General features: G+C 38.7%; 1 protein-coding gene and 1 long non-coding RNA gene across 2 annotated transcripts; both read right to left on the bottom strand.

Moving 5' to 3' along the window:
• Positions 1–632: 632 nt before the first annotated feature.
• On the bottom strand, positions 633–2,369 carry LOC134037991 (uncharacterized). The gene is made up of 3 exons (XR_009932628.1): positions 2,135–2,369; positions 1,938–2,007; positions 633–1,568 (listed from the first exon to the last, which is right to left on the bottom strand). It is a non-coding gene; the product is annotated as an uncharacterized LOC134037991 (long non-coding RNA).
• Positions 2,370–5,851: 3,482 nt separating this feature from the next.
• LOC134037079 (uncharacterized) lies at positions 5,852–15,801 on the bottom strand. Its single transcript, XM_062482383.1, has 4 exons — positions 15,619–15,801; positions 15,445–15,524; positions 14,088–14,918; positions 5,852–5,930 (listed from the first exon to the last, which is right to left on the bottom strand). Exons 1-4 carry the CDS (start codon positions 15,619–15,621, stop codon positions 5,852–5,854), a joined length of 993 nt encoding a protein of 330 aa, XP_062338367.1. The 5' UTR covers positions 15,622–15,801.
• Positions 15,802–16,007: the final 206 nt, after the last annotated feature.

Raw genomic sequence — 16,007 nt, forward strand, 5'->3', positions numbered from 1 at the left:
CAGGGGAAGAAATCACTTATAATTATTGTGATTCTGACTGGCCATGGAGAAGCAAGGTATATAGAATTGTAACAATACTGTCTAAAATACTTATACCAGCTTTGAACACAATTTTGAAGGGTATATCAAGTTGTAGTACACAGTGTCAATATAGTCAAAAATATAAGAAGTGATGAGCATAGTGCCTAAAAAAGCAAATTTTGCAGAAAGACTTAATCAGACTACACTATTTCAACTTGTTCAGTACTATAATGTTACAAACTGTCACATGTAGATAGATTTATGCTGATCTTATATTTATAAATATTAACTGGTATGTGATATATTTGAGTGTCTAGACACACAGGTCCTGTGTAATACTCAACATGTAACGTGCAGGAATTTGGAGGACTGAGTTTTGAAATTACACGTACAAAGGAATGAAAGTACATTTAGAAGTGCGCAGACACACAGGTCCTGTGTAATACTCAACATGTAAGGTGCAGGAATAAGGAGGACAGAGTTTTGTACATGAGAAACAAACTCCCATTCAGTGATTGTTCTTTACATTTCAGATCTCCAAAGAGATGCCATGTCAGGCTGAGGATGTGGATGCATGCGGATCCTTTTCAGGCAACACACCAGAGGTAATTTTTATCTTTTAAGGCATATTCATTGTCTAAAATAAAGTCATGAGAATGATATTCAGCAGTATTCAGACACACAGGTACGATGTAACCTTAATATGTAAGGTGCAGGAATTTGGAGGACTGAATTTTGAAATTACACGTACAAAGGAATGAAAGTACATTTAGAAGTGTGCAGACACACAGGTCCTGTGTAATACTCAACATGTAAGGTGCAGGAATAAGGAGGACTGAGTTTTGTACATGAGAAACAAACTTGCATTCAGTGATTGTTCTTTACATTTCAGATCTCCAAAGAGATGCCATCTCAGGCTGAGGATGTGGACGCATGCGGATCCTTGTCAGGCAACACACCAGAGGTAATTTTCATCTTTTAAGACTTTTTAACTTTTACTTTTTTTAAATATGAATTCATAAGAATTGCATTCAGCTGCGTATAGATTCACAGGTTTTGTGTAATTTTAAATTTGACAAGTTAATACATTATGAAGACTATAAATCCACTTCAATCTTCTAAAGCTCTGTATATTAGGATGTACACTACCAGTCAAAAGTTTAGATCCACCTTCTCAGTTTAATGAGGATGAGAAGTTGGGTCCAAACTTTTCCTCAGTGAGTATGTTTTTGTTCTGTTTTAGTTTGTTAGTTAGTTTGTTCTGTTGAAGAACAAGCTGTGTTGAGTTTTTTTTATCATTTTTTTTTATTACAGGTGTATAATTTTAACAAAGTTAATGTAGATTTAAGGTTTTAAGTTAATGTGGCCCGGTAAAGTGAATGAATAATTGCGACGGGGCACAGGTTGAAATTATTAAATGTGGGTTGTTTTATTCCAGACTGCGTAATTGTGCTGCATTAATTGTGCCACATCCGGGGTCTACGGAGATGGCTTTAAACATTCAACAAATTAGTTTCTATGGCAGCATAGACAACGGTAGCAGCCTCCTACAGGAAACATACACAAATATAACATTTATATTCAGCATACAACACAGCTGCTTCATTTCAATCACAAATATAAATGATAAATCTCTCTTCACAATTAACACAGTCCTGTTCGGATTAATGCATCCTGAGCACTATTCACATTGTAACTTAAACATTCACCATAATGAACAAACATGCAAAAGTAATGAAACAAGTTACTCTTGCTGCTCCACATCACAGATACCAATTTACACAAAGCACTTGTTGAACCCATTGTGTTCAGTAGAAAACCTGCCTTAACATTTCACAACCATAAAAGTTACCTGAACATTAATCCTTTTAAATTAACAAATCTCCTTTTATGACAAATGAAAGTAAATTACTTACGATGATGTTCCACTGTTACTCGTAACTCGACAATACACACGGAGGGCCTATCAAGCACGTTCTCTCCCCTCTTAATTCAACAAAAAGAAATATACTTTAACATCATAACATATATCATGTTGCACAAACAGGAGTTCAATATTTTGCACAAACAGGAGTTTAATCCTTTTAGTTATTTATCTTTTCACAAGACTTACGCTCTTCGCGAAACAGTGATGATTAGCTCTCCACGAGGAGAAGTACCTCCACTCTAATCTGAGCTATCCTCTGATACCCAGAGTCATCCGTGTCACCAACCTGATATACACAGCTTTGTATGTCGTTACAAAGCTATATTTCCTATTATTTCTTAGTTCTATAAACTTTTATGATCGTATTTCAACTCTGCCTAAGCACCACCTTTCTTGCACTGTACATTGACGGCATCTGACCTCTCGCGGCGCTCCTGGGTAGAACGGTAACTTGCAAGCCTGTATCTTAAAGGGCCAGCGTGACATTGGATCGCTATAAGTAAGCCTTTGATAGGCGGTCTTACTATTTGAATATTACCCCACTTTCCACCTGGTTACATTCATTTCTAAACAATTTCATTCACAACAGGGATAATAACACATACAAATCATGTCACTTTCATCCTTAATTCATGTTAAAATAGGAAAATAGTACAAAGGATTAATTGGTTCTGATATTCTACACTACACAAGTGTTCGTTAGGAGCAAATTCCCGTCTTACGATTACACTTTTTTCTTTTTTTTGTCAACAGGACTGTGATCATGATGTCATCCCTGTCGAAATGTCAAGTTTAGAAAAATGTGTTACATGTGGAGGACCTTTTTCGCCTCTGAAATGGAGTGGTGTGAGATGTAAAGGTAATTTTTTGAGAATAGAGGGGATATTCATTTGTATCTTTTGAACGTGATTCCACAGGAACACTTTTCCAAAAAACTATTCCATGTGTAGCTGTGCTATATGTTCAAAATTAGCCATTTGCTGCTGCACTGACTTAAAGTACTTACCCATGCTGCCTTCCTTTATAAATTCTTAATTTTCTCTGTCTAGTTTGCAATCAGTCCTGGCATAAATAGTGTTATGTGAAACACAAGGTCACAAAATCACTGAACTTCTGCAAGTGGTAAGCTTTTTAGTAGAATTATTCTCGGTGAAATGCTTTCCAAGTATACATAATATAAATGTTTTTTAATCATTATCAGGTCTGTACAGAACAAAGTTCAAGTGAGGTGGCATCATCAGAAGAGGAGTATGTTCCTGATTCCATAGATGATTCAAACAGCTTGTGGGATGACAGATCAGAGCCTTTAGAAATCAGTCACAAACAAGTACAGAATTGTGAGGTCTCCACCAGCAAGTCTGCTTCCAAAAAGAAAAGACACCACCAAGGAAGTTTTGTAGAGAAAGACAGAGGGCCTCATGTACTAACGCTTTTGCGCCCACTTCAGGCGTATTTGTTTCGCAATTTGCGCGTAAAAGCATGGCGAGGTATGTACAAACATTCGGCACTGAGGGAAAAGCGCAGACTGCCTGTCGCGGGAACTGAAAATGGCAAATTGCGCTTTTCCGTGTCATGCATATGCATTCACGGGAGGGTCAATGGGAAAGTGGGAGTTTCCCATAAAGAGATGGGAAGGGATGCTAAAGTGCGCCTAATTATGTATTCCGCGGTATGTGCAAAAACCGCCTGTGAAAGCGCACCTCTATTTTGCGGTGAAAATTCTCCGCCTGATAAAAGCAGGCGTAAACCAGGATGCGCATATGCCTCCTGTTGAAATGGCAACCGTAACCCGAGCAAGACGAAGGAGACATAGGCCAAAGTATTTTTTGCCACAAGGATCTCACATTGAGTTGAGTGAACACGAAATCATTACGTGTTACAGATTAAGCAGCCATGCAATATTACAGTTACTGGAAGAAATCAAAGATTACATCGAATCTCCGACTCAGCGTTCACATTCCATTCTAGCAGTTGTTTAACTCCTCACTACATTACAAATATTGGCATCGGGATCATTTCAAACAGTCATCGCTGTTTTGACTTTGGTGGCTGATCCATGATAGAAAGAGAGAAGGGGGCCCATTCAATTGCACGTTTAAATGCTCGCAATGTACGGTATAGTGGGCGGAAAAAGGCGCTGATTACCCGATGGCCTAATGTGTTGACCGAAGTATCACAGCGTGCGCAATCTGCGGGTTGGCCATGGCGCTAATAACGCTATGTTTGCGAATGTACGTACATGAGGCCCAGAGAGTCCATTTCTAAAGCTGCAGAATCATTACCTGAAGATATGATCAGCACAACTCAGCTTGAAGTATCAAGAGTTACTGCCAAAGTAGGAAACGCTGATGCCAAAGGCATTATTGTTGATGATGGTGCTGATGCTAGAGCGGAAAATGTCTCAAACACATCATCCTTGCTCAGAAATAGAACTTATTGCTACATTTGTGGAAAGATGCAGACAAAGTTTACACGTCTCTTAAAAACTCATGAGAAAACACATGCAGATGTTGCTCAAGTTTTAAGTCTTCCCAAGAGGTCCAAACGACGTACGAAAATGCCTATAAAGCTTCGCAACAAGGGAAACCACAGTCATAACTCAGAGGTCTTGGTGAGTGGAGTTGGATCACTAAAACTAAGATGCACATCAAAGAAAAAGTACAATGCAAAAGACTACATTCACTGCATGTACTGCCAGGCATTATATCTCCGGCGAGATCTGTGGCGACATGTTCGAAAATGTTATTCAAAACCAGTAGAAGCTACTTCAGACATTGGAAGAAAAAAAGTTTTGTCTTTGGCCTCTATGAATGAGTCCAATACCATACTCCAAGCCTTGCTCTAAAGTTAGGTCACTCACTACAGAAAGTCAGTGATATTTTACATTGCAGAGCACTCATGGCAGAAGACAGTACGCTGATAAAGTCAACCCAGAGTTTTGAAAACTCTCTATGCTACAAAGTGGTCTGAACTCATCTCTCACACCGCTTTAACTACGCTGAACGAGCGGAAGTTTAACAAGCCTTCCACTCTTCCTTTAACAGAAGATGTTCAACGACTACAGAACAAGCATTGAAAGACTTGGAAGACCATAGTTCATCAAAATCATATAGTGAACTGTGTAAAGCCACCATGGCAAATGTAATACTTTTTAACAGGAGAAGAGGGGGAGAAATTTCAAAGATGCCGATGAATGGCTTTCTGGAGAGAGACACAAGTGCCCTGCATAAGGACGTCGCATTTGGACTGACAGAATTTGAACTTCACCTTTGTCGACACTTCAGTCGTGTTGAATTAAGAGGTAAAAAAGGACGCAAGGTTGCAGTGTTACTTTCACCAGACATGGTGAATGCCATAACACGCCTAATAGAAAAAAGAAAAGACTGTGGTGTTCTGGCAGAAAACCTGTTCCTTTTTGCCAGACATCATTGTCTGACTCCCTACAGAGGACAGGACTGTTTGAGGCTTTATGCCAGTGAATGTGGGGCCGAAAACCCTGAGCTCCTCAGATCAACACAATTACGCAAACATGTTGCAACTTTGTCTCAGATCTTGAACCTCAAGAATCACGAGTTGGACCAAGTTGCTAACTTCCTTGGCCACGATATTCACGTTCATCGTGAATATTACAAAGGCTACTACCCAGCTTGCCAAAATATCCAAACTGCTGCTTGCCATGGAGAAAGGGTCTCTCAGAAACCTTCAAGGCAAAACACTTGACGAGATTGAAATTGAAGGTAATGCCATTTAAAGTTGTTTACATAAAAAATTTGACCTGTTTCTAGCAAATGTATGGTAGCAAAATGTAACACACATTGTGTGTAGACAATTTATAGCACTTTAACCTCATAATTCATTCAGGCAATATCATTTATTTTATTAGACAACCTACAGTTGACCAATTCAGATGCTGAGAGTGAGGTCGATGCTGAGAGTGAGGTCGATGCTGAGAGTGAGGTCGATGCTGAGGGTGAGGTCGATGCTGAGGGTGAGGTCGATGAAGGAAATCTCACATATCCACAGACTGGTAAGGACAGTGTGATATATATATATATTTTTTTTTTTTTTCTTTAATTTGTTTTATTTATGGTGATGATAATGTTCAACTTTACTACAGATTCTGCAGAAATTAAAAGAGCAAAGGAATCTGTTGAGGAACCTAGCATGTATTTATTGTCACCAGATGGTTAGACTTTTAACAGTGTAACTACATGTTATGTTGTATTCCTAACCAATTTTAATTTCACTGTCAAGTCAGTAACCAAAATTTCTTACTGTTGTCTAGTATTTCAGACATATATTAAGGGGGCGTTAATTTGTATCTGAAATACTAGGAAATGGTAAGGGCATGAATGACTTATGTCCCAGATAGCAATTGAGTGCTCATGCAAACAGACATCCACAGTTGGTTTGCGTTCTACTCGTGGGCCTCTATGAAGTCACATACAAAGATGGCAAAGGGTGCCGTATGCCAATTAGATTGTTAAACGTTTCCTGGTTTATTCTGTGAAAGTCTGCTTTTGTCCAAACTTGACTGCATGTGCCAAATGAAATTCAGTCCCAAGGAATTAAAATGTCAGTGGAAAAGGCATATAACGATAAGATATCTCATTATTATTATTAGAAGAGTAAACATTACCTTTGCACATGGCAAGTTAACCAAACTTTCTCTGTAATACTCATCTTTGTTATTTCTATGTACAGTCAGGTCCATAAATATTTGTACATTGACACAATTTTCATCATTTTGGCTCTGTATACCACCACAATGGATTTGAAATGAAACAATCAAGATGTGCTTTAAGTGCAGACTTTCAGCTTTAATTTCATGGTATTTACATCCAAATCAGGTGAACGGTGTAGGAATTACAACACATTTGATATGTGGCCCCCCCCTTTTTAAGGGACCAAAAGTAATTGGACAATTGGCTGCTCAGCTGTTCCATGGCCAGGTGTATGTTATTCCCTCATAAAGGGAGTTCGTTATTTCATTGACAAGGAGCAGATAAAAGGTCTAGAGTTCATTTCAAGTATGGTATTTGTGTTTGGAATCTGTTGCTGTCAACTCTCAATATGAAGTCCAAAGAGCTGTCACCATCAGTGAAGCAAGCCATCGTTAGGCTGAAAAATCAAAACAAACCTATCAGAGAGATAGCAAAAACATTAGGTGTGGCCAAATCAACTGTTTGGTACATTCTTAAAAAGAAAGAACGCACTGGTGAACTCAGCAACACCAAAAGACCCGGAAGACCACGGAAAACAACTGTGGTGGATGACAGAAGAATTATTTCCCTGGTGAAGAAAAACCCCTTCACAACAGTTGGCCAGATCAAGAACACTCTCCAGGAGGTAGGCATATCTGTGTCAAAGTCAACAATTAAGAGAAGACTTCACCAGAGTAAATACAGAGGGTTCACCACAAGATGTAAACCATTGGTGAGTCTCAAAAACAGGAAGACCAGATTAGAGTTTGCCAAAAAACATCTAAAAGAGCCTGTACAGTTCTGGAACAACATCCTATGGACAGATGAGACCAAGATCAACTTGTACCAGAATGATGGGAAGAGAAGGGTATGGAGAAGGGAAGGAACTGCTCATGATCCAAAGCATACCACCTCATCAGTGAAGCATGGTGGAGGTAGTGTTATGGCGTGGGCATGTATGGCTGCCAATGGAACTGGTTCCCTTGTATTTATCGATGATGTGACTGCTGACAAAAGCAGTAGGATGAATTCTGAAGTGTTTCGGGCAATATTATCTGCTCAGATTCAGCCAAATGCTTCAGAACTCATAGGACGGCGCTTCACAGTGCAGATGGACAATGACCCGAAGCATACTGCGAAAGCAACCAAAGAGTTTTTTAAGGCAAAGAAGTGGAATGTTCTGCAATGGCCAAGTCAATCACCTGACCTAAATCCAATTGAGCATGCATTTCACTTGCTAAAGACAAAACTGAAGGGAAAATGCTCCAAGAACAAGCAGGAACTGAAGACAGTTGCAGTAGAGGCCTGGCAGAGCATCACCAGGGACGAAACCCAGCGTCTGATGTCTATGGGTTCCAGACTTCAGGCTGTCATTGACTGCAAAGGATTTGCAACCAAGTATTAAAAGTGACAATTAGATTTATGATTATGTTAGTTTGTCCAATTATTTTTGGTCCCTTAAAAAGGGGGGGGGGGGCACATATAAAATGTGTTGTAATTCCTACACCGTTCACCTGATTTGGATGTAAATACCCTGAAATTAAAGCTGAAAGTCTGCACTTAAAGCACATCTTGATTCATTTCAAATCCATTGTGGTGGTATACAGAGCCAAAATGTTGTGTCAATGTCCAAATATTTATGGACCTGACTGTATGTAATGAAGTATATTATATTTTATTACAGGTTGTGCAGGACTGTTGATGGCCGGGCAACCTGTCGAAGAACCTCCAGGCATGTCTGCGCCATTATCACAAGGTTAGCCCTTATCCTCAGTCTACGAACATGTCACCTTCTTTGATTGCTTTTAGGCTATGAAATAATGCATTGTGGATTCAGACCTTCACTCTTTTCAATTTTGTTGTCTCGGCAACAGTTCAGATAAATGGGAGGCATGTAAGCTAAATTTCAAGTGATGTGAATGTAGATTACAGAAGTAGTAGCTTTAACTGATGACCAGGACATTCTTTTCAATCTAACAATTTACTCATTGAATACGTTACACTGCAACAATGAACATATAGGCCTGGCTGCTGCTTTTCAGTACGCACGACAGCAACTACAGAGCCTTGGCTTGCACTTCAAAATAAAAGCACTTATCATATCATTCACAATGACAAATCAACTTATAAGCAAATAATGTTCCAGCAATTCCAAAAAGTTGTTCCAGCCTAAGTGCTCTACAGTGAATTTATTTATTTATTTATTATTTATCCATCAGTTGCTTAACCCCATAAAGGAGCATCTTGGACTTCACCGTATTTAAGAAACCTACCTACAACAAATAAATGCTCATCCATTGTTATTTTGTTGTTGTTTAATCTTTTCTTTCTGTATTTCTTTCTGTCTTTCAGCACAAAGTAAACACACAGATGCTAAGGGGGAAGAACCCAACAGAAAATAAGGACAAAGAGCCCAGCAGAAAAAAGAACACAAAGAAACATCCTTGTAAATGCGAAAACACATACTCAAGTCACTAAACACCAAGTTACTTAAGTACAACTGAAGAATGGTAAAAAGAAATTATCCATACCACCCAAAGGAAATATGATGACCACTCTTCTTTCTGCAGGATACTGTGTATACTACTTTCTCTATGCCAATTTTAATCCGTAATGCATTCTCAGTTATATTTTTTCAAAATAGCAAAGCACCAAAAAACTGTAATAAGCAAAGCAATGGGAATATATATTTTCTAATTTGGTTATTAAGTTAGATTTAGTAAACCAGGGTTCTCAACCATTGGGCCGATGCTGCACCTGTAGAGAAATGACTTGGTGAAGTCAGTAAGATGGTACTGAGTGGGATCTCTTTCACTGGGAAACAAGACTCGGGACCAGCATGAGAAGGAGGGGAGAAGGATTTTGGCTGCTAAAGCCTGTTTGTCAAACAAATACAATTTTTAAATTACGAAAATGTCTTTTCTTCAGAATTCAATCATATAATCAACGGCAGAATAAGCTGTTTGGCATTGGCAGAAATTAATTTTCATCTGTGCAACCCACATGCTCATTTCTGTAGCTTGTCCCACTAATGTATGTTCTTTATGAATGCACATTTTAAAAGGGGAATAAACCGGCATTACATCAGTACATAATTTATAGCCAAGAAACATTGTTACAACAAATGATAAACCAAACATAAATTTCCTTATTTAAAAAATGTTTAAAGTGGAGTTGGTTTTCATTAATGATTTATTTGTCTTTTTTCTAGTATCTCTGGAAAGTGCCAGGAGAGCAAAAAAGCATCTATGGTCTCCCATGGAGGTTGCCGCAGTCATGAGACATTTTGGCGAACACATCAAAAAAGGGAAACTGGCCACTATGATTGAATGCCAGCAATGCAAGAAGGCTGAAGATCTTGCTCTGGCTGGTCGCTCTATCCAAAACATAAGAGATTTTGTAAGGAATCGGGGCGTAACTTTGAAAAGAAAATCCTGGATAGAATATGGGAATGTGATGAATTGTCCATCAGTGATATCATCAGGACACATGGGATATTAAGGGTGAGACCAGAAGTTATCTCTGTGTTCTGATGATATCACTGGTGGACAATTTAAATATTTCATCTTGTGGAGGCAGGAGGAGGGCTGACAGTGTTCCAGTTATAATGGCAAACTGGCTGTTCAACAGAATATATAAACATGCTGACATTTTTACAGTATATATTGTTTGGTGTGGATCGGTTACTGTACTTTTCATACAAAAACATTCCGTTTTATTTCTACTGTGAGACGATGGGTAAGTTCATCTTGTTCACTCAATTTGTTTGTTTAATATGTCTGTTGATTTAACAGTAGACGTGCATAATTTCATTTAGCCATTTATACATTTTCCTTTCTGTTCACAAATAGGATTCTGTTGCTCTGATACTTACTGAAGGCGCTGTAAAATCCAGTCTACTTCTTTCTGTTTAGTCATATTCCATTTATCCATGTTTGGCCTTTTTAATACACAGAAACTTCACGTTTGTGTATGTGTATGGCTATGGTCCTGATAAATAAAGTTGGCCCTGGCAATTACTGTTTGTGTCATGGGCGGAGCTAAGTACTTCATTATCTTTTGTCCTCTTACAGTTTTTTTTATTTGCTTTGGTACTATTTTCACAAGTATGTGGTAAAACCTCACAACTGTTAGTACAAAACTCAAAGCAGATCATTAAAAAGTCTGTTTTTTAAAACATGTAATCACATGTTCATTTGACAAAGTACAATGCACAAAATACACAATCACTCTTTCACGACACCTAATCAGTGTGTCATCAAAGAAATACCTTTCATATGAAGTAATTGTCTTTCACAATGCAATGCTCACAATACTTTTGATATGCTTCTCATCTAATTTGCGTAAATACATTTGACCAACACTTAATCCAACTGATCTTAATGGTTAATCACTTAACCGTTTGGTAAACCTATATATTTTCATTTCAGCAATAAACATTATATTGATTTTGAGAACTACAGAAATAAAATGTGTTTTTGTACGAACATATAAATTAACCACACATGAAGAATACTCGTTATTGCTCTTTGATTTCAGATTGGGGTAACCACAATTGATCATTAGACATACGTAAAAGTGGGGGCGTAAACCCTGGCAATTTCTTTCAACATAGCAGGATAGACAGCAAGGAATAGGAAGAGCTCGTGGACAAGCGATCCGTCAGAGAGGTGGGCATGGGCACCAACCGAGAGGTGGGCATGGGCACCAACAGAGAGGTCAGAGAGGTGGGCATGGGCACCAAAAGAGAAGTCTGAGAGGTGGGCATGGGCACCAACAGAGAGGTCAGAGAGGTAGACATGGGCACCAACAGAGAGGTGGGCATGGGGCCTCTAAATGTTATGGTTTGTTCTCATTTAGTTACATAATAGAAAGTATACCTATGTTACAATTATATCTGAAAAATTGTAAAAACTACGTAATTTGCCCAAATGATTGTAGACGATGTCTTCATTGATCCTTCACTTGATTACACATAGGATGGATATTTTGGAAATTATTATTTACAGTTGTTCTCAGTCGCTTTGGTGCATTTCTCACATCACTATTTACATTTGCACAACAGTTGGTTCAACCTCCACAACATTTAGTAATTTGTGCACATTATAGTAGCAGTTTCTCATTCCTTCCAACAAATTGCAAATGCGTTTGGACATGCATCAATTGCTTTCATACAACTCTCTGCTGTTTTATAACATTATCATTTGCTCATGTCATGTCAGTCAAAATTAACTATACTTGTGAATGCTGAATAGTCATTCTATATAAAACGAATAGTCCTCATTTCATTGTTTGAGTCATTATATACAAAAATGTTGAACTAGTTGTCAAAATCTGTCAAGCAAATTTTACAAAGTTAAAAAAAAAATTAAACAAATTTTTTCCTGAAAATGTCTCCTAAATTGAACAATTTCTCTCAGGTGAATCTCAGCTTTCACTGATGAGAAGGTGTGTGAAGCATCAGTTGCAGCCAATGATAAGCCACTTCTCTACAATCACTGTCAGAGCTGAGTCCCATAAACCCCCACTTTACAAGCACATATGAACCAAGCAGGACATGGTGTGTACCATTTCTACAATACTGTGACACAGAAATGGAAGGTCAGCCTCGAGGAAGAGGGGTGAGGGTGCGGGGAGGAAGGGGACAAAACAGGGGAAGAGGAAGAAGAGGCCAAGTACATAGGCGGATCCCTGATGTTGCATGTTTTACTGCAATATTGTTTACCGTTGTGCACAGCTGTACCCAAAGGGAGTTTATGTTTCTTATAAATAAGGGTGTATTTTTTCGTTTGCACAATGCTGTGAACAAATTAGAATTGCAAAGAGCATATGCAGTAAAAATGTGAAACATACATATTCAGTGTCTTGTACTCATTTACCTCCCTAAATACAGTAATGTGTAACTTTACTGTATTTTTCAAATGGCTGTGCAAATAGTATATAGTGCTGTCTTGAGCATTTTCAGGTAGTGTCACCAAGATCTGACTTTTTTGCATTGGAAAACATTTACAGAGTAAACTGTCATAATGAAAACATGACAAAGCCATTTGACTATCTTGTTCATAAACAATGGTGTCAGGACTTTTCATCTTGATGACACTGACACTTTCATTGACATGAATACTTGCTTTTGAGGAATGAGCTATCCATTTTGAGCAAGTGACACGCTTTTGCAGGTTATCAACTAGGTTTTGCAGTTTGTACTAATTGTTTTGAGAACTGCATTACAGTTTTTTTTATTCGCTTTGGTACTATTTTCACAAGTAAGGTGTACATTTTCAAAACTCTTAGTACAAAAATCCAAACTGATCACACTTGTAACGCAGCTAGTCATTCTTTCAAAACCTGATGGAATGCTTTCAGTCAGTTGCACATGTTTCCAGTCCACATAATCATTGTTTCAAACACAAGATTATTGTAATATGTAATGGGAACATTTGGTTTAATCACCGAAACACAACAGTATGATCTTCTTTCAGTTTAGTACTTTTAACAATCAGTTCATCCAACAGCAAACAATGCAAGATACATGTTTCAAATCGGCCTTAGAAGTGCTGAAATTAATATGTTCCAGTACTATGTAAAAGACAGATTACACAGTTTCACATTAGGCAATACACTTACATTACTCACATTTACATAATACCGTTTTTCTCAGTCGCTTTGGTGCATTTCTCACATCACTATTTACATTTGCACAACAGTTACAGTTTTTTTTATTCGCTTTGGTTAGGGTTAGTTTAGTTTATATTTGTTTGAAATATGTTTGTATACAGTTTAGGCCTTTGAATGCTACCTTGTTAAAATACTTTTTTGGTCAATTCAAGTAGTAATCTGCTTTTGTTTGGTCTAATTTTTTATTTCTGTCTCTTACCTTTTAAACTAAACTTAAGCCGTACAAAACACCGAAATGCTTAGATCCAAGTCATTTATTACTTATTTACCCTAAACATGACATCACAATCAAAAACACAATGCAGCAACATTTCACTGATGAGGTTGTAATTTATTTCCTACACAGTAACTTCAAAAACATTTACACTGCAATCAAGTCATTAATTGGCCTTATTTGGTCTCTCATTTTAAATTCCTGTCTCTTACCTTTTAAAACTAAACTTAAGCCGTACAAAACACCGAAATACTTAGATCCAAGTCATTTATTACTTATTACTTACATTTATTACTTCCCTAAACATTACATCACTATCAAAAACACAAATGCAGCAACATTTCACTGATGAGGTTGTAATGTATTTCCTACACAGTAACTTCAAATATTTACACTGCAATCAAGTCATTAATTGGCCAAGAAGGCATTGAGATAGAAATAAAAGAAGAAATAGTCAACTTTTTCTTGAATGGTTTGTATGACTTCCATGTCACGGGGAATTCTCTGAATGAACATGTCATCTTCTGTGTAAATGACAAAGTCACACCAGTCACACCCAGACATAAACATTTGTCCCTGGACCTGCCAGTAATAAGGATGGGATTGCCTCAGTGTATGTGTACCCTCCTTTATCATAACGTAAGGGCAGTCAACATTGCTACTTACATTTGGGAATTTAATTTCTAACAGGCCAAACACTGGCTGCCCCTCAGGATCGTACACAATCCCATCAGGTGTTGACCCCATCCGTGGTGCCTCAGGGTGGATCAGGAACCCACATGGGTAGTGGTTGACCTCCTTTACCTTGCAGTACTCCTCTACTGCTATAGGCTCCAAGGCAAGACCCCGCCGCATGTCAGCAGTCTGATGGCAAGGTCCCAGAAGCCTTTTTGCAAGGTTTTCAGCAGAGCTTTCCCCCCTGGTGTGGCAAACTTCTTTGAATTTGGTAGAAGTAATGCGGCACCTTCTTAGTTGGTGCCACTCAACGCAGGAACTCTGCTCTCGTGTGCTGTTTTTGATTTTGTGTGCTGTCTCAAAAGATGTTGCAAGGGATGCCAGATGATGGTGCTGATGTTCAGACAAGACAAATGCACAGGTAGAGGGTCCCAGTCTGTAATAAGAGAGTGGCAGCTGTGGGGGAGAAGGGGCATCTGTGTGTGGACGGGTACTGGGGACTGTCCTTACTGGTAGCTGATAGGACAGCACACTTCCCTTCTGCACCGAACCAAACATGGACTCAACCAGAGGTACATCACTGGAGATAGCCATTGCTGTGATCATTGGAGCTTCGGCTGCACTAAGTCCATGGTACGCCTCCTGGACTTTCAGAGTGGAAATGTCTGGCAGAGGGCAGCTAACTCCTTTATACAAGTTGCTTCTGTGAAAAAAAGACAAACAGATGTGTTATAATTAAGAAGTACATGTGCAAAGGCATGTGCATAGTGTATGTACTGAATGTAACTAAATGAGTTTTGTGCGTGTGACAGTGTGTGCGCACACTCGTGGGTTGCTTGTATGAAGGAGGGAGTGTGTGTGCGTACATCCACTGACCCATCAGTCATTGTGACCCACCGTCGTATTGCAACAAATTTACCGCATACAAAAACAAAGTGAAGCATTTTCTTTTAACCGTTGGGCTGTCTCAGACCCCCCACATTGCAAAGGTTAAAAGAAAATAATTGTTATTTGTTTTTGTATTGGGTAAAATTGGGTAAACACACAATGGTTCGTTATGAACCTTTGGGTCATGTGACCCGAAGGCAGCACAAGGGTGAAAGTGATACTCCAGTGTACTTCCAAACATAGCCCTGTTGGTGGGTTAGGGTTAGAGTGTGGGTAAATTTATGTGTGCAAATGGATTTGGTGTGTTTGTGTGTGTGTGTAGTATAGACAACAAAATATACCTGATTCCTTCTGCAAGTCTCCTCTCTCTTGGTCTGGCTGATATGATTACCATGTCATTAACTGGACCAGGTTTAATACCCTGCATCTAAATAAAATCATAATCAAAACATGTTTGAGAAACATTCAAGAGATATCCATACATAAAATGAAAGAGTAATTAAAAGGCTTGCTACCATGGTCCTTGGTTTGTGCCACTTTTGTTCAGTTTCTGTGCAGCTGAACACTGGGGGAACTGATGCAAGCCTCAGCTGGGAGTAGTGTGCCGTCTGGTACAGTAGCGCTGCCACATGACTGCACAAGGCTGTACCTGCCACACAGGTACACTGGCATCCCTGTAACACCACCGGCTTTGAATCCCTTAGCACATTTCCTTGTCTGTGCAAACTTTCATGGCGAATAAATCCCATTCTGATTCTGATTCTGACAATCTCTTACAACACCAAATATTTGTTAGAGAAAATGTACCGGCTACAACTGCAATTAAAGAGAGACAGCCTTTCACACACTAAATTTGTGAACTTATTATAAGAACTCTTAACAAAATCTTGCTTCTGTGGGAGCC

This window comes from Osmerus eperlanus, chromosome 2, assembly GCF_963692335.1.
Source record: "Osmerus eperlanus chromosome 2, fOsmEpe2.1, whole genome shotgun sequence".
NCBI classification, from domain to species: domain Eukaryota; kingdom Metazoa; phylum Chordata; class Actinopteri; order Osmeriformes; family Osmeridae; genus Osmerus; species Osmerus eperlanus.

What these genes read in the sequence shown, in the direction of transcription:
- LOC134037079 (XM_062482383.1), bottom strand. An exon ending in AGACTTGCAGAAGGAATCAG is followed by an intron (nt 14,919 to 15,444) that starts GTATATTTTGTT and finishes TTTTTTTCACAG; the next exon opens with AAGCAACTTGTATAAAGGAG. An exon ending in TTTATGTCTGGGTGTGACTG is followed by an intron (nt 5,931 to 14,087) that starts GTGTGACTTTGT and finishes CCTCACCCTCAG; the next exon opens with CATCGACCTCACCCTCAGCA.